Raw genomic sequence first — 23,486 nt, 5'->3', positions numbered from 1 at the left:
CACTCTTAGATGTTCTCCAAATCCTCTCTGGAGGGGCTGGATGCCATGGAGGTGGACTACCGTGTGAGACTGGCAGAGCTGCAGCGAAGGTACAAAGACAAGCAGAGAGAACTGATCAGACTGCAGAGACGAAGAGACAAAGTGTGAGTCTCCAAGTTCCATCCAATTACGTTGATTTACCTCATTCTGCAACTATTATCTTAGTTATTCCATAGCTGATCCTGTCATAATTAAATGTAAGCAATTATTAAAATACAAGCCAAAAACAGTAAAATGCTGCCTGATTGTTTTCTGATATTGTAGCTTCAAACTGATGGCAAATATATCTTGCCCTCAAATACACTGAAGGTCTTAACTACCATCAAAGGATGCATTTATATTTACAGCTCGGTTACCTTGGTCCAGAAGAAGCTGCAGTAATATTCACCAAAATCTGAAACACAGTGCTGTCTTAGATAACTTTTTAACTTTATGTAGGTCTATAGGGTGGGCCATTTATATGGATAAATCTTAAGAAAATGGGAATGGTTGGTGATATTAACTTCCTGTTTGTGGCACATTAGTATATGGGCGGGGGAAAATTTTTCAAGATGGGTGGTGACCATGGCGGCCATTTTGAAGTCAGCCATTTTGGATCCAACTTCTGTTTTTTCAATGGGATGAGGGTTCTGACCACTTATAAAATATGTTCAAAGTGCTGCCCATTGTGTTGGATTGTCAATGCAACCCTCTTCTCCCACTCTTCACACACTGGATACTGGAAGCCTATGCTAGCATTTCTCCTGTGGTGTTGCTATCATAGTTTCAGGTGCTGCACATCTCGTATCTTCACAGCATAGACAATTGCCCTCAGATGACCCCAAAGATAAAAGTCTAAGGGGGTCAGATCGGGAGACCTTTGGGACCATTCAACTGGCCCATGACGACAAATCCACTTTCTAGGAAACTGTTCATCTAGGAATGCTCAGACCTGACACCCATAATGTGGTGGTGCACCATCGTGCTGGAAAAACTCAGGGAACGTGCCAGCTTCCGTGCATAAAGAGGGAAATACATCATCATGTAGGCTTGAGGTTTCCATTGATGAAGAATGGACCCCACTATCTTTGTACCCCATATGCCACACCATACCATAATTTTTTTTTTGTTTCAGCAGTCTTGGAGGGATCTATCCAATGTGGGTTAGTGTCAGACCAATAGCGGTGGTTTTGTTTGTTAATTTCACCATTTACATAAAAGTTTGCCTCATCACTGAACAAAATCTTCTGTGTAAACTGAGGATCCTGCTCCAATTTTTGTTTTGCCCATTCTGCAAATTCAGTGCGCTGATCTGGGTCATCCTCGTTGAGATGCTGCGGCAGCTGGAGTTTGTAAGGGTGCCATTTGTGAGTAGCTTATATCGGCTGAAGGGATGTTCGACTAATGCCACTCTCCAGTGACATGCGGCGAGTGCTACGCTGTGGGCTCTTGCTGAATGAAGCTAGGACAGCCATTGATGTTTCTTCATTAGTGACAGTTTTCATGCGTCCACATTTTGGTAAATCCAACACTGAACCAAAACAAGCAGTTTGCTAACTGTAGCATGGGAGATGGGTAGGCTCGTAGGGTGTCTTGCATTGACACTGTCTTGCATTGAAATCTGCTCCAAAGACCCGGTTACTCCGTTCACCAGACATCAACACAATTTCTATCCGCTCCTCACGTGTTAATCTCTGCAACACGTCAATGGCCGTAAACAAAGAGAAACTTATAAATAACACATGAACGAATAAAGTTACCTTAAAAGCAAGCACACCATTGTTTTTATTGTGAAATTCCCAATGAGTTTGATGTGTCACATGAGCCTCTTCCCATTGGGGGAAAAAAAAAATAAAAGTGGGATCCAAAATGGCCGATGTCAAAATGGTCACCACCCATCTTGAAAAGTTTTATATACTAATGTGCCACAAACAGGAAGTTAATATCACCAACCATCCCCATTTTATTAAGGTGCATCCATATAAATGGCCCACCCTGTACTGTTATCTAGCCAGTATTCAGTTAGTGACATGAAATTTTCATCTTTTAAATGCATAAAACAAGTTCTGTGTGTACATTAGTTTAAATGGCTGTTGAATGTGCCTCAGACTCCTTTTAGTATTGAAACTATGTTCTGTAAGCATTGACCCATCCATGTGTTAAAACTGCGTCAAAAATTTTCTTCCCACCAGATATGCAGATTGGACACAACATTTGTGTTCTGTTTACTCAGTATAGGTGTTGTTGTGTTTGTACTTCAACCACAGATGAGTTCTTTTGGAAGCAAACCAAAAACCCATCAGTGGATCTTGGTTCTCTTATTTATTCCTGACTGGTGTTTGAATGGCAGTCTTAGTTGTTCTAATGAAATTCACTGCAGCCCACCAGCAGAATTGAGTAATTTTTTCCCCCCTCCCCTCTGTAAGGTACACTTATTTCACTTTCAGTTTGTGTCAATATAAACATATGATTCCAAGGGTTTTGGAGAACAGCTGTTGAATACAATCAGCAGTCAGCTTCAATAATCAGGCACTTATTGCAGTTATGTATGTACATTGTAACTGGCTTAGCAGCAACTCAAATGCTAAATCCACATATAATTGCTATTAGCAATATTTATTAATTAACTTATTGGCATGAGCACTTAATTCTTGATTTTACTGTGGTGGATTTAGAGAGAAGCAACAGCTACAGCATGAGGAGAGGAACAGGAGTCTAGCCAGGAGAGGTCCGGGCAGGCCCCGAAAGCGCAAGCATGGCCTGTGTGCTCTGTCTCCACCCTTGGGGAAGCTGGACACCAAGTTTGGAAAGTAAGTGTTGTTTGGGTCCAGGCCCATAAAGAGCCTGGGTCACCAAGTTCCTGACAACCAGAGCTGAGCACTGTGTGCTGTTTTGTAGGCCGATGAGGAGTGCCCTGTACTCTGAGGATTCAGAGAGTGGGGAGGTGCTGCGGAAACGCTTCTGCACTTCCAACCAGGAGGAGGATGAGAATGAGGAGGCAGATGTGAGCAGCCCAAAGCTGAAGAGGAGAAGCAAGAGCTGGAATGATCAAGATGCTTCTTCAAGCTATTCTCATGAGGTGTGTTACTCCAAAGCAAAGTTCTTTTTAGAGATGAACATTTTAACCAATTTTGTTATATATAATTATTTCAAATGAATGAATATTTTTATAACGATTCTTAATAAAATGAATATATGAATATATGAATATTGTGATGTACATTTTAAGCATCTAGTTTTCCATAATTTTCTGAAATTTTACAACACAGCTGACAACATGATACTAGTTTGTAATCCTACATTTGAATCACACATCCATTTAAGTGAAGAAATTATAATTAATGAGCTTTGTTGTCTGTATATTTGCCCAGCCATCCCTAGTTCCTCAAACTTGAATTGAATGTTTTTGTCTACATTAATACTATCAAATCCAGATTTCTAAATGAAGAATTGTGCTATTTTAACAGGTGCCTAAAATGGGCTGCAAAAAGGGCAGAGTGAGCGAACAGGAGCAACTGGCTTCGAAGCTCGACAAAGCCTTGTCCCTCACGAAGCTGGGTAAACTGAAGAAAGTTTCTTGTAAGTTTGTGGAGGGTTCCTCAGGGAAGTCCAGGGCTACCTCTGGGAGCAGACTCTCTGCACTCCCGGATATAGACATGAGAAAAAAGATGGAAAAAAGCAGCCTGTCCCAAGATCTGGGTCTGTTTCATAAGTCCTCCAAAGGAGTTAAAAGTAAGATAGCAACCAAGTCAAAGCCTTCAAACCAATGCCTTAAAGGGAAAGGCCAACGAAAATCTCCCTACTCTCCCATGAGATCAGAGATCAGCAGCTACTCTAACAGTAAGTTGAATGCCTGCATGTATACTTAGCTGTGTTGTTCCACTTACAGCTTTGGGTTATGGATAGTAAAAAGACAGATGGATTGTATTATAATGAGATTGTTTTACAGTGCTGAAATTGTAATAATCTATGTATCATCTTTTATCTGTGGTATATGCCTTGTGAAACTGCTTTAAAATTGCCAAACGATTGCCTAAATTCTATATAATTGTAACAGACACTGATTCAGAAGATGATGATTCCATAAAGGAAGGCTGGCCACCTCGCTCCATTCTGGAAAAATCAGGCTCTTGTGTCCAGATCCCAAGCTTATGCAGCACCCCATCCAAGAAGAAACGGCCATCGTCCAAGAGAACCTCTCTATCTCCCTTGTCTTCAATCAAGACAAAACAGGCAGCGAAAGAGAGGAAACAGAAGCACTTTGCTTTATTACTGCAAGAGGCAGGAGTCAGCTCCTCCGAGGACTCATTTGATCAAGGTTACTAAATAAACCTTCGCTATGCACACAGTTGCTTTCCGGCCCAATGAGCCTTCTTGTCTTTGCCATGGCTATTGGTTGCAATTTCTGAGAAGCCATAATCCTATATTATGGTACATTTGCTACCTCACAACATGTATGCTTGTATATTATATTATTGACTCTTTTTAGAGTCTTTTTAATTTTTTTATATTATTTGTCTAATTTGAGACATCTGTAGCATTTGTGCATTAAAACTTTTGTAATTTTGTGGAAAATGTTTCTTAATTGTATCGCAGTTTGGTACCCAAGCTTTATTAAACATGCTGATTTTAATTTTCACTGATTGTCTCTTTCGCTACGTCTCCTGCTAGAAAATTAGATTGCAATATGCTACATATTCCTCATTTCCCGTTAATCAAATATGCCTTTTCACAAGCAATCCCACTCATAGATTGCACAGAGATGAATGTGTGTAGGCAAATATTTGTGCTTAATCTAAAATGAGCTCTATTTATTCACATATTAAAATTGCCAGCAATTTGTTGGGCCTTATCAATTTTTAGGAGTTTTTTTGTTTATATATATATATATATATATATGTGTGTGTGTGTATATATATATATATATATATATATATGTCCTTGTATATTTATAACTAAAGTTAAAATTTCTGCATGTTTAAGTCTCTCTTATGATTGGCATATTTGGATACATGGGAACTCTTCTGTTTATTTAAAAAAAAAAAAAAAAAAAAAGTATATCTAGCTTCTTTAGACTGCTGGCTCTCTCCCTGCAGCTGCTTGGCCATCCCTCCACCTCTGACCCCTTCTCCTACCCATGAATACTTTTTTGAATGTCTTTCGGTCTGTGTATTTGCTTGTCCTGCTGCAACCAAAAAGAGAAGCCAAGCACTTGGCTCGGAGTAGGGCAGCCAGCTGTGCAACGTGAGGTCACTATCCATGTCACCTGAGCCATGGGCAATGTTCTGTAAGTAGGCCACCACCCTCTTTTGCTGTGACTTTTCGATTTAATACATTTTTACAAAATTGTGCTTACGTTGTGTTGCAGAACAAAAAAAAAAATTCAGGGGGATAAATAAATAAATGAATAAAACCAATGAATGTGTCTTAACATGTTCTCACAAATTGTACCTTTTTAATTGTGTGCCCATAAGCCATGGTTATCCCTATTTGTAGGTTTAGATAGTTCTTGGGTTTTCACTGTTCATTTATAACCTTTTTAGCAGATGACAGTTCATTGGTTAATGGTTTCACAGCTATCTGGTTGGTTTGCAGTGTGTGACAGGTTCATGAAATTCACACCACCTGTTTCACAACTGGCACCAGAAATCTATTTCTTTGAGATGGAAAACAGCAGACACTGTAAGAAGAGCTGATAGCAATAGGGTTTGAGATGACATTCAAGTAATGTATGTTCTGTCACACAACAACCGTCTCCACAGACCTAAAGGTTTGAACTCCAAAATTACTGTATGACCTGAAGGCCAAGTTCTGGTTGTCATATTTTTCCTCATTTTGGCTCAGTCTGTTTCGCTGTAGTTGGTTCTCAGTTTCCTTATCTGTTGTATTAGTACAGATCTCAGCAGATAGCAGGACTAGGACAGGGAAGGCTATAACCATGGCTTAAGAGCCCAAACTCCTCTCTGTCCCTGAATGAATATGACTCAGAGCAGCCACAGAGCCCCAGGAGCCATGGAGGTCTGTCCTCACAGAGCCTGCTTTGTGTGCCTAGCTTGCTTCTACCTGTGCACATCCTCTGCTTGCTGTTCCTGAGTGTGCTACATGCTTAAGTCCCTAACACCGTTGTCAGAACATGTGGTGTCTTTTCTAACCTTTGTGTTTATTTTATTGCACAACATAACATACCAAAGGTCCTTGTCTGCTTTGAATATCGTGCATTATATGTGCATTAAGTGTTAATCTGTCCATTCCTCCTGTCAGCAAACATAACCCCTCTGGAACATTCTGTGTGTCTTGTGTCCTCTGTCTTCTAATGTGTCTGTCACCCTCCTGTGAAATTGAGATGGGGGGTGTCAGTTAAAGCGGGTACCTACTGTCTTACAGTTAGTCCTTGAGAATTTCTCTCCCCTTATCAGTTTAGACAAGCTCCACAGAACAGGGCTGTTAATAATTGATGAATTACTTAATGTGTAGATTTTTTTTCCCCCCTCCCCCCGTCCTCGCCTGTAACCCACGTCCAGCTTTCTGCAGAGCCAGTGGGTTCTATTTTCATTTTCTAACTATACAGCCCATTCAGCAAAATGACCCAGACGAACATGAAATCAGTTCTCTAGTGTTTTTTTTTTTCCTCCCCTCCCCCTCACAGTACTTTACCTTTTCTCTTGCATTCGAAAACGCAGAATTAAATCTTGCCCTGCAGCTGCCTCAATTTGAAAGCTGACTTTGCAAGATGTTGCCCACCCAGTGAATTCTCAATTTGCGCTGCCATAAGACCTAGGTATGTCTCCAAAACCTGAGAAAGCTTGAGCATTAATGGGCAGGCATGTTTGATCTGGGATATTTTGGTCCAAGGAATGTCAGCTGTGGTGTTAAGTCATAGGAAGTCATATGTGGCAAAGACAGAATGATGGATACAGAGCAATGATTTAGTATTCACAGACATGTATGCTGTACAGTTGTTTTTACAGCAAGGGGAAAATGCAGCAAATGTGTGTTGCTTCATGCTTTTGAGAAGATGTCTTTAAACGGAATACATATAATTACACATTGTTATCCAGATTTACACATTGTATTTAGACATTTTTATTTATTAATTATTATTATTATACTCTGGAATGTTTAATTCTGCTTCTTTCATAATAGAATACTTCATTGAGGGGGATGATTATGAGGATGAAGAGGACTATGAACATGACTTTGATGAGAGTGATGGCCTGTGCTCTTCTTCACTGGAGGAGAGTGGATTGGGTCTGCTAGCTCGGTTTGCTGCCAGCGCCATCCCTAGCCCCATCATCTCCAGCCCCGTGTCCCTCGTTCAGCTGGAGGCCAAACAGAAAGCCAAGAAGAAGGGGGAGAGGCAGAGCCTACTAGGTGAGTGAACGCTGTTCCAGTGTGTACCAACAGCTCTGTGGTCTTTTTTCTTCTTTTTCTCCCCCCTTCTAGTGCCTTTCATATATCTGTAATCTTTCGTACACAAGATCAACAGTATTTCTTTGCCCATGGGACACGAATACCTCAGTGACTTGGCAATGCAGTGTGTGTGTGTGAGAAAATTGAAAAGGTGCCGGCTAATGAAAACACATTGTGCTGGAGCAGTCACTCAGTAGGGGTGTTATTGAATACAGACACACATCAGTTTTGTGCCACCTGGATACTGGGGCACCATTATCCTTTCAGGGAGTGTGTGGGTGTGTCTTTTTTTTTTTTTCCTGAGCGAGTGACACTGACTGGGCTGTGCTTTCATAAAGTGTTGCTCTGTAGCTGTGATGATGACTGGACACCCAGTGAACCTCATGGCAGGCTTTCCAGCAAACAACCCAAGCCCCTCTCATTAACACTCGTTCAGCCCCCGGCATTCGTCACTCAAAATCAGGAATCGCTTAGCATCCTTCATCCCACATTTTATAGGCCTGTGTCTTTAGTATCAATAGTTAGATTATTGTTTCTTATAAGGCATGGAGAATAGGTTTGTGAATTTGTACAACCTGTAACAACCTATATTTCATTTTTATTAATTCATTAATATAATTTTTTATGCCGCAATTCCCCACATTTTTAAATCTTAAATAATTCACATTCACAGTTTTTTAAACTCAAATCATTTTGCTGTTTCAAGGAAGTTTCAATATTGCTTTTTATTTATTTAAATGGTTACAAATGGTTACACTCTAACTAAAGGTCACTTTTGCATAGCGCATGATTTGTTTCAGTAGGCCTGGGATACATTTATTGGCTGACTTTAGATATCTTGTCTCAAGGTACAGAGTTTGAATTCACTGACTCAGAAAGTGACATCAAGATCCGAAAGTTTCCATCTCTTCTGCACGGCAAGAGGTCCACTCCAGAGCTACCACTACTGCCCCCAGCCAGTGTGCTTCATGAGGAGTCCAGCCCCAGCAAACGTGGCCGCAAACCTAAAAAGACCAAATCCCAAACGGAGCTCAGCTTGGACTTTCCAGCTGATGGCAGTGATGAAGATCGCTGGACTCGTCGAAGGAGTGAGCGGATCTTTCTCCATGATGCTGCCCAGGCTAACCCAGTCTCTCCTTCCAAACCAATGGCACCTAAACTGGCCCGTGGCCCCAAAACCTCTCTGCAGGCACCCAAGGACCTGCCTAAAGTCAAAGATTCAAAAGCACTGGGAAAGGTGGGTGCTGGTTTATTAATGCATGAAGGGCCCTGCATGCCACCCCACAGCATTGCATGGCAGCAGGTGTCCTGCTGTATTTGTAGGACAAAAAACCTCCTGCTGGGAATGTCATGTTGTTGGATGTGAAAGGATGACTAGAGCTTGCCAGGCTACAATTACCAGCCATCGCTCTCCCTCCCTCCACATCCTCCCTCGGTCTTTTTATAGTGCTGTGAACAGGGTAGACCATTAATGTTTATTTCCCCCATCCATTGCTCTGTGATGGGATACAATGCTTGAGAATTATTCTGGCTTGAGTCCTGTCATGTCCTTGTGTGAGTTCTTTCAGTCTGTCTTTTCAGCTTTGTCTCTCTGTGTTGCAGAAGAAGAAGTTGAAGGAGAGCCCCCATTGTCTGCCCCTGCCCCAGTTCTCCAGTACTCCCTCAGAGAGCAGCACAGTGCCCCCGGTCAGCCCTGGCCGCAAGAGCAAAGCCAAGCCTAAAGTCAGAGAGGTAAGCTCTTCCTGGCTAATAACTAATAACATGCTAATGTCCATGAAGACTGCAGTCTTTTTCCTTTCCATTTAGCCCAGCTCCCCACATTAAATTCAGAACTCCCTTAATGCAACTGGCCTTGATGCATTAGACCATAAAATATATGATTCATGCAGCATTAGTGATCATTTTTTACAGTGAGACAAGAGGCCAGATGATAAATATTTGAAAGAGGGGCAGTGGAAGGAGCAGCCATTTCATGAAGCACTCTGTACCGGTGGTGAAGGGGGAGAGGGACAGAGAAAGATAGAGCAGAGAGAGTCAAGCCTGGGAAAAGGAAACTGAAAGGGATTAGAATAATTTTACCTGGCAGGCTGGAGGCCCCTCCTGCAGGCCGCTGGGAAAAGCCATGCATTTGAATGAGCTTGGCCAGGCTCGGCCTCCTGTCCCATGCTGTACAGCTCTGCTCTGAATACCCAGTGCACGGAGACTGAGAGAGAGTGAGAGTGAACAGCAAGCCTAATTAGACCATACACTCGGTGGGAGGGGAGCAGAATGAACTAAAGGATGTATCCCTCCATTCAATTCCCTGCCCCGCTGCCTCATTTATCTATTTCTATAGACATTTATTTTATTTTCTGTGAGAGAGAAATGTGGGCTGCATTTTAAAATTCACCATCGTCATTCTTTATTTTATGTATAAATCACATGTTCTGATGTGGCATCCTGAGGTGCGGGTGTTCCCCTGGGTGTTCTGGCATTTTGAAATGTAGAATCCGGTGTCTGGCACGTTGAGATTGTCACTCATCTAAATGGGTTTCACTGAATCATTTCTCACAAGTGCATAGAAATAAACTGTGATGCCTGGTTGTTCAGTGGTGCGGAGGAGTGTCCTAATAACGTTATTCTAACCCGATTGTAATTTAGATTGGTATTAAATATCAGATGTTACAAGAAATTATATCTGTGTGGGTTAAAGGCCCTACTCTTTTTTTAATAGCAAACAACTATGTTTGTAAATAAACATGCCTGGGGTGTTTAGCATTCTTCAGATACTAAAACAAACTTTATGATTGGGTCAGGAAATACCTAGTGATAGACATTATTAAAGGGGCCAGTTGTGTTCCTGCTCGACTTCCACAGCAGGCTCGAGGAAAGGGTGGTGCCGTCAGCAAGCTGATGGAGAGCATGGCAGCTGATGAGGACTTCGAGCCCAACCAGGACAGCAGCTTCTCTGAGGATGAAAACCTACCTTCCAATGCTCAACCTGAAAGACCCTGCACTCCTGGTAAGTGGACACACACAAACACACTCAAAGGCACTCAGCCTTTTTCATAAACCCCTCTGTCAGCAAAGCTGTTGAGCTCTTTTCTTCAGCGCTCTGTTTTTAATTGCTGTTTTATGACTAAATCAGCCTTTCTTTTCTTGCCTACATGTCATTGTTAAAAAGCAAATTGCCTTGAGTGACAGGAGGCAAGAGTCATTTCACGTCCTCGCTTGTCTTAATCCAGCATAAAAAATCCGACAATAGATTTAGCTTGATTGTATTCATAGGGTAATATGCATAGATGACTGTAATTGCACCTGCAGCTTACCTCATAGACAGCTCTCTGCTGGGATGACAGTATTGGATTTGTCTGAGTGATTATCTCTTAGCACAAAAACACAGTTTTGCTTATCTTTTATTGCACTTTCCCTGTACAGCCCCTCGGAATTGTGTAATAGATAAGGATGAGCTTCAGGATGGTCTACGTGTGCTCATCCCCATGGATGACAAGCTGCTGTATGCTGGCCATGTCAACACTGTCCACTCACCTGACATGTAAGAGATCCCAGTTTTACATTTGCAATTTTTCTTGGTTTCAGTTCTTGTTTCCCCTTTGTCTCGCTCACTTTTACCCTTCAAAAGATGACGTGCTGTAAGTGATGAAAGGTCTTCAAAGAATTTGTTTTGGGGTAACCTGCTTACTGAATCAATTTCGGTGGCAGAACATGATAAAGTAAACAAAGTGTTTGGGGCACATGGAGATATTTAAATCTTAAAATCAAGCTTAAGTTCCTTTGATAAACTGGGAAATGTATGCAGAATACTGAAGATTAAACCACTTTCCTGACATCAGTGTGGGGTAATATAGAGGCAAAAAAAATCTTCTCTGTGAAGAATTTAGTTGGAAGGCTTCAACCAGTAGTTCCCTCTCCTGGCCTGAGTGAACATTATGGCTTCAGTTGGCTTGTTTGTGGGTTACGTTTTCACTTAATGGAATCATTTCAATGTGTACTTTATTGAAAACATTGCTTGGAAGTTTGGGTTTTTTTTGTCTGTTTCCTCTAAAGGAGCCCTGTCCATCTCAAAGGACATGCTGATGCGAAACATTTTTCTGTGAACGTTTTGTATCAACTAATCAATGTACTTCTAATTATTATGCAAATCAGCTACTGATGTGGAGTATTCTGGATTGGAATCTGTCATTTATGAACGCTGGCCTTTGAGACACTACCTTGGGTGAAAGAAAACCTAGATCTGGTATTTTTTAGTGTAACAAATGTATATTTGGAGAGGGAATGGTTGTGGAGTGTTATCAGTGTTACTCTGCTCAGAAAGTGTTTTTGTTGGTTCGTTTTACGTTTTAGATTTTGAGATGAAAGTCACATTTAGTAAGAAATTCTCTCTTTATCTCTCGCTCTCTCTCACACACACACTTTCTCTCTGTGTCTCTCACTCTTGAACACATGCACATACTAGCACACTGTGCTGTCGCTAAAAATATCCTCCTTCCCGCTGTGGAAGGTGCCTTTGTGCAGTACTGCGATTGAATCAGAGGCCTTCAGCCATGCTCTTCAACGAGCCTGGTTAGAAAGACAGTGAGAACTGGTTGTGAGTAGATTTAATATCCAGATTTTAGAAAATAGCGCGGTGCTACTACAAGAGCTGACTGGAACAGATCGCTTGTTGTTCTGCTCCATAGTAGCATGTGCTACACAACACTTTAAATGCATCCAGAGATTGATAGTCCACATAAAGGCTATCAGATATGTGTGTATGCGCGCGTGGCTCATGTTTATGCTCCTGTGCCCGTTTCCATTACCCTTAGCCAGTGTAAATGTGAACAAACTGCAACTCTCCCCCTCGCTCCATTACACTGTGGAGAGCCAGTGTGTCTGCAGGCATGACCATATTCATAACCGCTCACTGTTAAATTGTGGGGTGGATAATTAAAGTGATCCCTGTTGAATTAGGACTGGAATCCAGAAGAATGGAAAGAAGTGGCCGTGCCCACCACCCACCACCCACCCCTCACCCCCAAGCCACTGCTTTTCACCAGGTCTGCACGCTAAGTACAGAAAAGTCTGCTGGCAGGCCCATTGTCATGCGCGTGACGTGCAGGCCATGCTAATGGCTCAGGACCATTATTTATGGGTAATGGGAAAATAATTTGAAGCTTTCTCTTCACCCTTCAGTGGCTTCCCATTTTTTATTTATGTACTGAGTCTCAGCTCTGGGCCAATGTGTGAGAACAGAAATAATCACCATCTTAAAGAAAACAGATTCTGGTCCTTCGTTTCACATATAATCAAATATTTCTGTATTTCTGGCCATCTTGATAACTATTCAAGAATTTTTCTTTTGAATGAAAGGTATTTCTAGGCATTTGTTGTTGTTTGTTTTTTTAGCATAATGTTTGTGTTTCTGAGCTTTAATTTTTTTAAATAATTATCTTTGCACAGTAGTTGAACAGAAATTGGACTCTGGGATCAATCTTGTGACCTATCAGACCCATCTCTTATTGGTTGAACATTTTTATTTTTTTTGGTTAGTTTTTCATGAACCATTATTAGACTTGGTAATCATATGTTCAGTAAATCCATCTAGGTTAGCTAGTCTAAAATGTGGAGGGTTGTTTTTAACCCTGCTAGTAGTGTCTCTAGTCCAGTCAAAAGCCCTCTCCTGTCAGGGAGCAGCTGGTGTGAATTTAAGCGAAGCCTCCAGACATGGGTGATCGGCTGTTCCCAGCAGCGTCCCTCCCCTTCAGGCTGTCTCTCAGGAGAGTTGGCTGCTCGCAAGACTCTCGGGGGCTGGCCTGGATGAAGTGTTTTGGGAGGAGGGGTCCCCGATTACCTCGCAGGCCTGTGTTTCAGTAATAGCACTGCCACTCCGACTGACGTGTCTGACAGCTGGCTCTGAGCTCACGCTGGCACTGTAAGCACCCTTTTGCATCCAGGTCAAACATCTGACCTCTGGAGTCGGTTTTGTTTATTTGCTAAATATAAAAATAGCACTTAAATGCTAATGCTCTAGGCTAGACAAATTCATAGATTCAAAGTCAATATCATTTTCATGATTTCACTATATCTGGAGATGCTACGACAAGAAAAATTCTACCTCTGTACTTCCTCTGCCCACCTGACCTAGCTTTTTAACAGAAAAAAAGTCATTGACAGGATGAACTTATCAGGCAGCAAATTTTAAAAAGCAAAGCTGTTTCTGAATCTAGTCCCTGAGGAGAAGCTCAGTGTTCAAGTGAAAGCAGTGGAGAAAGCCTTTGGGTATTGAGGAATAAAGGGCAGCTCAAAGCCCTGTCTGTCTTTCTGGTCCTTTGAGGAGGTCTGTCTTCATGTTAGGACTGCCTCAGCTCCAACTTTCTCAGCCCCTTGCACACAAGTTCTGCCTATCCCTCGTCTGACACACACACACACCCCCCCAATGGGGCTACCCCCCAATGCACCCCCTTCCACCCCATGCACTGTACTACATATGGTCTATCTCTGTCAGTTGGTTTATTTTTATTTTGATATACTGGAGTTAATATTGTGGAGGGCAGTTTGATATGTGGCCATTCTTTTTGGTTATTTTAAGAACATGCTTGCACCTGTGTGTGTGCGTGCGTGCACATGGTGCTTACTCAGGTGTTTCAAAACTTTCCTGAAGTGTACAGTACTCAAAGTTCAATACCCTGTAGGGTTCCATGTCTTGTGTCTATACCTGTGAGTATTTCATCTCTCTCACTGGAGCAGGTCACTCAGCGGTGTCTCAGCTGTCAGGCCAAGATGGTCAGGTTGTGTGCTAATGACGACACCTTGTGTCTTGCAGATACAGCGTGGTGGTTGAAGGTGAGCGAGGGAACAGGCCTCACATCTACTGCCTGGAGCAGCTGCTGCAGGAGGCGGTCAGTACTTCCACACACTGTTCTTGCCACTCGCTAATGAGGCCCACGCACGTCCTAGCACACAGCAGCATGGCCAGGGGCATGCTCTCTCTGCCTCTGCTAACAGGCTCTGGACATGCTCTAACATAGGACCTCTTTAGCACCTTCCACTCCCGCTACGCTGAGGGCATGTTTTGCTCCACTAATTCTGACTGTTGGTTTAGGCAGTGAGGGCTCTCAGCTACTACCTCTACTTCCTAATGGGCCGTAGGAAGCTGAAGCTCAGCCAAAAGCAACCCTGGCCATAGTGCTCTCTCAGATGGATTATATACACAAAAGAGAAATGTTCTGACGCCAGAAAGTAATGTATGAGCCATACAGCTGTGAATTAGAATAGACAGCAACCCCTTTGCGATGCATATAGATTAACATGTGCAGCACAGCTTGCAGAATGTGCAAATGTCTTGATTTAATTTTTTCCCTTTGGGTTGCACCACCCCCGTCTTCCAGATTATCGATGTAAAGCCCCCCTCTGTGAGGTACCTGCCCCAGGGGACGAGGATTGCAGCCTATTGGAGCCAGCAGTACCGCTGTCTATACCCTGGCACAGTTGTCAGAGGTAAGATTTCTTTTCTCTCTCTCTCTCTCTCTCTCTCTCTCTCTCTCTCTCTCTCTCTCTCTCTCTCTCTCTCTCTCTCTCTCTCTACTACCTGTACTACACACTGACTCATTCAGTCTTTCTTAGATATGGAAAAAAAAGCACAAATCTCTACTGTCCCCTCTACAGCTAACCTTTCAGGCCAAAGGCTTGTTTAATTTCCTTTAATCTGAAGCTTTTAGCCAAGAGGCCAGGGGATGAAGAATGATGTGGTTAGCTTTATGGAGCCCTCTGATTCTATTATTATTTATTCTCCCTCCCACTAAGGCAGGAGGGAGCTGGAAGCTTGTCAAAAAAACTCTTAAACTGAGGCCATAGCTACTGCTGCTGTCAGCTGACAAGAATAAAAAGGACCCTGTATGCAGTGCAGCAGCCCATGAGACGCAGCTGAGAAATTGGTGGTTTTCTGCTTTTGACGGCCATTTCATGGGAGGATTGCCATTTTGCTCAGTGGAAATGTAAATTGAGGTAATGTACGTACTTGCACATCTATCTCTCTCCCTGTTCAACACCTTCAGGGAGCCCTGATATGGACGAGGTGGATGACTTGATCACAGTGGAGTTTGACGATGGGGACACCGGCCGGATCCCGCTGTCACACATTAGACTGCTCCCTCCAGACTACAAGATCCAGTGTGAGTAATCTGTGGCCCAGATCTAAAAGTTAAACTTAGGGACTTGGTGAATGTGGTGCTTGTTTTGGAGTCTAAGCATTTGCTGATATGGTTGCTTTCATATTTTAGGTGTGATGATGAAATTGGTGAATGAGATGTTTTCTATTAAACTGCAGGTCAATTACTTAAATTGATTGTTAGAATGATTTTCATCTGTAGAATCTGAAAAGTTTCTTAAAGATCTTTTTTACTGGAGTAGTAACTCTGTAATGCTTGATAAATATAAAGACACGTATGTAGAGGGGTTTTTGATTATTTTAAAGACATTGCATCTTGTATGCACTGAACCAAGTCTTTTTATTTCTCCTCTCTCTCAGGTGCAGAGCCATCACCTGCTTTGCTAGTGGCTAGCACTAAAAGGCGTGGTAGGAAGTGCAGTAAAGATGTTTCTGAGAGCAAAGAGACAGACTCTAAAATCACAGAAGATCCTGCTCCAAAAAACAGAGGTAGAGGAAGAAAACCTAAACCAAAACCAGGTGATATATTAATATCTTGCTAAGCACATTCACATCTTATTTGATATTTAACCATTTTCCTTTTAAAGAATATGCTGTTAGCTGTGCTGAAATTAATAAAAAGGCAGACTGTGATTGGGCAGAGTTAAATCATTTTCTTGTGGCTTGTATTGGGAGCTCCCTGGCAGAACAGTGACAGCTTTTAGCTCCACTCCGTTCCATGTAGGTCAATGTGGTGCTCAGCCTTATTAAACTGCTCCCATGTTTTCTGCTTCCCAGAGCCTGAAGTGACTCCAAAGGAGCACGAAAAAGCTGACACATCAACCCCTGCGCAGATCCAGGAGAGGCCCCTGTCTGCCCAGAAAAGCAGCCCAAGGCCAGGCAGTAAGATCCAGCAGACGACCGCAAGCAGCTCCTCTACCTCTATATCTGAATGTCAGAAGAAAACTGCTATAGCCAAGCCCCCAGCTAAAGCGCGCTCACAGCCCCAGTCCATGTACTCCTCAGCACTTTATGGAAAAGTTCTGTCAGTGGATCTCTATAATGACCCTTCCACTTCACTGGCTTCTTTTATGTCCACCAGTGAGGGAGGAAAGCCAAAACCTGTCAAACGAGTGCGAAAAAGCGAAGATGAGGCAATGGGGTTAGGGCTTAAAGCCCAACGCAAGCAGCCTCAGACTGAAATCCTGATCAAGCTGGACCATGAGGGTGTGATGTCCCCCAAGACAAAAAAGACCAAAGCCTTGATGATGATGGAGGGCCAGAACCCCGCTAAGAGAGACAACAAGGCCGTAATGGGTGTCAGCTACACTACAGTGACAACTTCCACACCTGCAGAAAAAACACTGAAACCTAAACCCAAGGCCAATCCTGAACCTGAGACAGTGAACATTGACAGTGTGTCAACCTACAGCATTCGTAAACTGGGCAGTACAAGTGAGGGCCTTGTGAAAGTGAAGAGTTCTGGTGAAAAGAAGGAGAAGAAAGATATTCAATCAGCCAGCTGCAGCAGCAGTAGCAGCAGCAGCTCAGACTCTGAGGGAGAGGAAGAAAGTAGGGCCTTGCAGGAGAAGTCTAAGCAGGACAGTAGCTCCACCAGCTCCCGGGCCTCCAGCCCCACCTCCTCCAGCTCATCCAGCAGCAGCTCCTCTTCCTCTGCTGGGTTCAACTCTTCCTCTTCCTCCTCCTCGACCACTAGTGACGAAGAGTCCTCCTGCAGCTCAGACGATGAGGCTCACACTGCTCCTCAGCCCTCATCTCCTCAGGAGCAGGCTCTGACACAGGATGAAGAAGACGACATGGAAGAGAAGCCAGAAGTAACGTCTGACACCCCAGTCGACACCCCTAAGCTCCAGAAACAGCAGTCCCCTCCCAAACAACAGCAGAAGCAACAGAAACAGCAACAGAAAGTGAAAAAGAGCGTTGGCCGGCCCAAGAAAAGAGAGGGCATTCACTTGCCCACCACAAAAGAGCTGGCCAAGAGACAGAGACTGCCCTCTGTAGAGAATAGACCCAAGATTTCTGCCTTTCTTCCCGCAAGACAGCTGTGGAAGTGGTTTGGAAAACCTACTCAGGTGGGTCACTGTTGATTTAGTATTTAAATCATTTTAAAAAATTACCTAGACATTGAACACTTTAAAGTCTGGTGATACCATCATGCCAGTACTGTTTAAATGGAATTATAAGAAATTAAATTATAGAACAAATTAAATATCTATTGTGTAGACAGGTTCCCTATATTTTTGACACAAATATATTCCTAACCTAATAAATTGAGAGCTCCTAACCAAATTCAAATCATTGTAAAATATCTCCCTTTACTTATAAGATGATGATTGTTCCAAGTTTAGAATAAAATACTGTTTGTTGTATTGAGCTACAAGTGAGAATTCATATTAAATGAAATTGGTTATTATGCTGTTACTGGAGATATCTAAGCTTTAGACTGAAATGTTTTTGCCTTTTGATTACAGAGGAGGGGGATGAAGGGCAAAGCAAAGAAACTCTTCTACAAGGCCATCATGCGTGGGAAAGAAATGATCCGAATTGGAGACTGTGCTGTTTTCCTGTCTGCTGGAAGACCAAACCTCCCATTTATTGGTCACATCCAGAGCATGTGGGAATCCTGGGGAAACAACATGGTTGTCCGTGTCAAATGGTTCTATCATCCAGAAGAAACCAACCCTGGAAAGAAACTTCATGACAAAAAGGTTACTTTTTGTATTTTATGGAACTGTTTAACTGAGCATTCTGAGTGCTCAAAGATTTGATGACCTTATATGGCTGTAATGTTACGTAACATCTATCATACTTGCATACCTTGCCTTGACAGAACTGGGATCAGTTGTCTGGAAGGAGCCTTCCTGCTGTTCTACAGGCCTCCAATCAGAGGAAGGATTTCATGGAAGTGAGTAGTTACATAAGACTTTATGTATAAAAACACATACATGCTTTTTTTTTCCCACTTAAAGTATCAAAACAAGTTATTTCTAAGCTATAATGTTTGTTTCTACAGCGGGCCCTGTACCAGTCCTCTCATGTTGACGAGAACGATGTTCAGACCATTTCACACAAGTGTTTGGTGGTTAGTCTGGAGCAGTATGAACAGATGATTAAAACCAAGAAGTACCAGGACAGTGAGGATCTCTACTACCTAGCTGGTACTTACGAACCAACCACTGGAATGATTTTCAACACTGATGGGGTTCCTGTTATCTGCTGAGGAGTGCTCTCAATTCGATGTCCCTGTATGTTTCGGCTCAGCCAACAAGAATGAGCTGAGATGTTTGTTCGAGATGAACAAGGGCTAGAGACTTGTTGCAGGCTTAAATGGAACTTTTTCTTCCTCAAGTAGAGGTTTTAGAAGTCACAAAATGGGTACTTGTAATCCCAGAGTTAACGTGTGGATGAGATTTGAGGGCTACTCTGTCTTCCTTGTGACAGATTAATGCTTGATTTCAAGATTCTGATGACTTCAAATCAACGGCAGCTCAGTAGTGTTCAAGTACGCGTGTGAAGAAGCTTAGAAGGTGCACATGGAGGACGTGTCTAAGCAGCCAATGGAGCTCGGTGGACAAATCATAGCTTCGTTTTTACAAAGCTTTGCTTTGGGAAAACACAGAATGAACGTGTCAGAATTGACTGTGAGGTCAAGTGCGTATGTACAGCTGAGCTCCTCTGTCTCCAGCTGTCAGTGGCAGAGCTGGAATGAGGTGTCACAGTCTAATGGGACTGAGTCTACTGGGTGACAGGGAGGGGACTGCAGAGAACCAGCTTCGAGGGCCCAGGGACCAGCTTCTGGAGGATGAGATTTAGAAAGACAGTGAATGTCACACTTGCGACTTGAGTCCACCAAGTGAAGCTATTCCTACCAGCCACTCTGCTGTCCAGCAACCTCCCTGTAAAATTGTGCTGCAATTGAAAAGGGCGACAGTGGGATAATAAATGTAGACAGCTGATACAAGCCCAGACACTTAAAGCTGCAGCCTGCACTGACACCTCCACATGAGGATGTGTAGAGGAACAATTTGAAGCACTTAAAAATAAATAAATAAATAAATAAATAAATAAATAAATAAAAAGAGAGAGAGCAGTGCCCCAGTCCGTATGACCTGTGCACAGGTCTGTGGTCTGATGTGTTGGATCCTGAGCTGTTCCTGCACTCCGCACTGTTTATTCACAGGAAAGTGTGAGTCACTTTTCCACCAAGCAGCCCAAAAGATTTATCAGAATATTTATATGGCCCTCTCCTCCAACCAGTGAGGCAGAAAGGGCTCTTTGTATGACTCATGGGCTGTCATGGTCTGAAATGTTGTACAGATAGCTACATTTGTAAATACATACAGACCTACACTCTATAAACAGTAAAGACACATTTTATTTTCGTGTACCATAGATTTGTGAAAGAAATTTTTTTAAAGTGATGGGAAAAACAGCTTTAATAAAACTGTGAATATGATCAAAATTAAGTGAAAATCAGGAACTTAAATGTTTAGATCAAGGATCTCCGAAATTGTTGTTGAAAATCATCTCAGATGCCCAATGCAATGTTATTGAATAGAATAATGTTGAGGATACTATTACAGGACATTAGGTTTGTGGAATGCGTTTTTGTTCTAAACCAGGTGTCCAGTACTGCAATTGTACAACAGAAAGCACTTAAATCTACCCTTGCATTCTGTCTTGGGACAGATACGTTTTGACAATCCCCAACAGAGGATGTATTTCATGACTGCCAATTGTGCAGTGTGACCACCACCTTTTTTTAGGCTTTGTTAGTTTACTGCTAATTTAGACCCTTGACAGGCATGTCTGTGTTGCATGGCTTTTTTTGCATTTTTTTTAAGCATTCCTTTTATCTCCTGTCCAAACTCTTCTTTCTAAAAAGCAATGAAAGCACTTTGTTAGAATATGTGACTAGCTAAGCAGCACAGCACAGAGACAAAAGACATCAATCACAGTAGGGTACTGCAAACCCCTCTGCTGGAAGCTGCTGCATTTCTGCTTTTCTATATCTGCCTGCCCAGATCTGTCCCTCTCACCCATTCCTGCATCCTGCAGTTTATTGGTCTGGCCTTAATAGCCTTAACCTTGGTCCCAAGAGGCTGCTCAATGTTGGCCCAATCACACCGTTTGAATGTTGCTTTGTAAATAAGTCTTCTGATTGATATTATATTCCAAAGAAAGCTCCATCAGTTACCAGAAGCATTCATATGCTGATACAGGACCAGGGTGTTTATTCGCTGCTCCTCTAATCAAGACCAATCAAATGTATTTGATTTCTGGTATCATTATATGCTGAGAATAGATTTCAGACTAGCAAACACTCACATTTTTTAATTATTATTATTATTATTATTTTTTTAAATATGAATATCCCTCGCCCCCATTTGTGCCTCCTCTTGTTGTGGTTCAAAGAATGAATGTTGTCTTATGTCATGAGTTAGTCAAATACAACTAATGTATTTAGTACTGGGTGGAAAATGTTCCTTGTGAACATGTCAGGCCTTTTTGATGATGTTTGGTTGGAATGTTGAATTTGAGTGTCTTGGAGTTTAGGAAAGTTTGTCATTTTAGGAATAAATACAGTGTAAACTTTTCTATAATATCTATATGTAAACTGTCCAGCCAAATCTTCACACTTCACTATTTTTCTCCTACCTCCCTGTTTGTCAGTTCAAAATGTACTGCTTTTGTTTGCTGTCCTAATTTCATGTATTTTAGATGTGTAGATTAGGCCTTCTGTCTGCTTTTAACATTTCTAACCATTGTTATTCATACACTTTGCTTTTGGCCAAAATACTAATTGATAGAAGGGTTTTATTTTAATATTATTATTATTATTATTTTTATTTTTTTTTTTCTTGTTTTTACCAGTTATTCCCATTTTTGAGGGAGGATAAAAACATACAAGAAGGGAACGTACACTAATGACATCTGGGCTTTGTCAACCCAGAGCTATTTAGGCCTACTCAGTATTTCGGAACATCTTTATGTAGAAATGTATTGACACTATTGCATATATAGAGAGACAGTATATCGTAAATGTGTCTGAAATATTATTTTTTCATGTTTCATATAACATTGCCCAATCTCTCTCAAAGAGATGATATCTTGTTGATATTCAATAGGTTATTTCTTAACATGTTAATCATTACATGTGGTCTTGAGGTAAATTGTATATTCTGTCTTTATATCAGGTTCAGACTGTTTTCTGAGTCTTCTGATTATTTTGGTCGATGATATTTAGCAGACCCAAAGCTGACTAAAATGGTGCCAAATGATCTTTAAAATCACCTAAATCTGAAGCAACACTGAGCAAGCAATCATGGTCCAAAACTCTCTGATATATGCTTATTTTTGTGTTAGATATTAGTCTTTTACTGAATTGTACAATTTAAGTGCCCCTCAAATATAAATGTTTACTTGGAGCTTGAGTCAAGCTGTAAAGCACTTTTTAGAGTATTTCTGTCTGCATGTTGTAGAAATAGAAGTAATGCCTTTAGAAATAATATTAGAGCAGAGCAATCAACAAAAATATATTTTGCTTGCTGTGTCTCCAACACAGTAAATCCAGCTTTGAATCATCCTTCTGTCCTATTCTCTGGTCACTAAAAAAGATGGCCCCTGCTAGCAGCAGTCATTTAGAGCGAGTTTAGTGGATGAGTGTCTTCTTCTACTACATGTCCAGAGACCTGTCTGCGAGTCTTTATACTATATGAGAATTTACTGGCTTGTTAGAAAAAGCTCTTGTATAGGAGAGCCAGACCTTAATAGGATTTGCTGTTTGCATGATTTTGTTGGCCTTTATTTTTTTTTTTTTTTTTTTTGTTTCCCAAATCCTGTCAGGGTTTTTTCCTTGTCACATTTCCCCCTCTCAGAACAATCGTCCTCCATGCTTAATGTGCAATACTGCTGAATGTGGTTTCTGTGAGGTAGCTGCTAGTGAGGGACGAAGATTGTAAGAGAGAGAGAGAAAGAGAGATTGTAAGAGCAAGAGAGAGAGTGGATTGGAGGCTGGTCCTTCACTGGCCTTTGTCTGCTGGTCTGTCAGCATTGATAAAGTCCTGTTACAAAAAAAGCTAGAGTTTTAAAATGATGATTTTTGAAAAATTAAGTGTCATGGTTTTGTAAATGGTCCTTTGAGAGGGGGACATACACTTTGTACACATTTAATTATGTTATTAAAAATAGAAAAATAAAAGGAAACATCTTTGAAAAAATGTCAAACCAATTGTAAGATTGCTGTTGACCTGTGTGTAAACTTCATGAAACTGTATTTTTTTTAAACAAGAAACCAGCTTAACCAGTGTTTTCCAGTTCTTTTAACAACTCAGTTTTCTAGTTCATCAATAAACATTGTGAAAATAATGTCAGCGTTCTGTCAGTAGCTTCATGTGCTTGATAAATCTTTATGGTAAAAAATGGAACGTGGTTATTGGTAATTTGACTTTTAGAAATTTATTTTCAAATTTCAGGGGTGTAACAATTCAGAAAATGTATTCATTTTAATATAATATGGTGGAAGTGGCCTCCCATTTTGCAAAAATTTTGACAGGGAAAATAATATATTTTTAGACTTAATAAGATTTTGAAAATGATGTCTTGCTTCCTATTGGCACAACCTAATGATCTATCCAAAGGTATTATGTCCTTAAAGGATTGGGGGGTGTATTTAGTAAGTCATAATAATGAGAACAGTTTTTCATCATCATGATTTTGCATTTCACAATGAATTGGCACCTCCCATTAATAACAATATTTTACAAATCATGAGGCAAGGTATATGAAATAGCCAATCAAAAATGAAGGTTTACTTTCTCATTATTATGAGGTTATTAAACTCAGATGTCATGGTCTCACGAGATAAAATCTGATTATGACATCAGCGGAGGTGTAGGCTGCGTGACAGCAG

At 41.5% G+C, this 23,486-nt stretch overlaps 1 protein-coding gene across 2 annotated transcripts in view; it reads left to right on the top strand.

The window, feature by feature from the left end:
• tnrc18 (trinucleotide repeat containing 18) overlaps positions 1-23,042 on the top strand; it is a 59,115-nt gene extending 36,073 nt beyond the window's left edge. For both annotated transcript variants that reach the window (XM_066675822.1, XM_066675821.1), the window contains exons 13-30: positions 10-143; positions 2,694-2,828; positions 2,917-3,097; positions 3,486-3,858; positions 4,076-4,336; positions 7,162-7,389; positions 8,277-8,665; positions 9,031-9,159; positions 10,285-10,429; positions 10,846-10,963; positions 14,231-14,306; positions 14,796-14,904; positions 15,462-15,578; positions 15,935-16,093; positions 16,352-17,646; positions 18,046-18,282; positions 18,405-18,479; positions 18,588-23,042. In XM_066675822.1, the coding sequence (XP_066531919.1) occupies positions 10-143; positions 2,694-2,828; positions 2,917-3,097; positions 3,486-3,858; positions 4,076-4,336; positions 7,162-7,389; positions 8,277-8,665; positions 9,031-9,159; positions 10,285-10,429; positions 10,846-10,963; positions 14,231-14,306; positions 14,796-14,904; positions 15,462-15,578; positions 15,935-16,093; positions 16,352-17,646; positions 18,046-18,282; positions 18,405-18,479; positions 18,588-18,794 (4,368 nt within the window). In that variant the 3' untranslated portion in view covers positions 18,795-23,042. The remainder of the gene's footprint in view (positions 1-9; positions 144-2,693; positions 2,829-2,916; positions 3,098-3,485; positions 3,859-4,075; positions 4,337-7,161; positions 7,390-8,276; positions 8,666-9,030; positions 9,160-10,284; positions 10,430-10,845; positions 10,964-14,230; positions 14,307-14,795; positions 14,905-15,461; positions 15,579-15,934; positions 16,094-16,351; positions 17,647-18,045; positions 18,283-18,404; positions 18,480-18,587) is intronic.
• The last annotated feature ends 444 nt before the right edge of the window (positions 23,043-23,486 follow it).

The sequence above is a fragment of the Hoplias malabaricus genome, chromosome 6 (assembly GCF_029633855.1).
Source record: "Hoplias malabaricus isolate fHopMal1 chromosome 6, fHopMal1.hap1, whole genome shotgun sequence".
NCBI lineage: Eukaryota > Metazoa > Chordata > Actinopteri > Characiformes > Erythrinidae > Hoplias > Hoplias malabaricus.
Note: the sequence above shows the minus strand (reverse complement) of the source record. Positions and strands in the feature narration are given on the sequence as shown.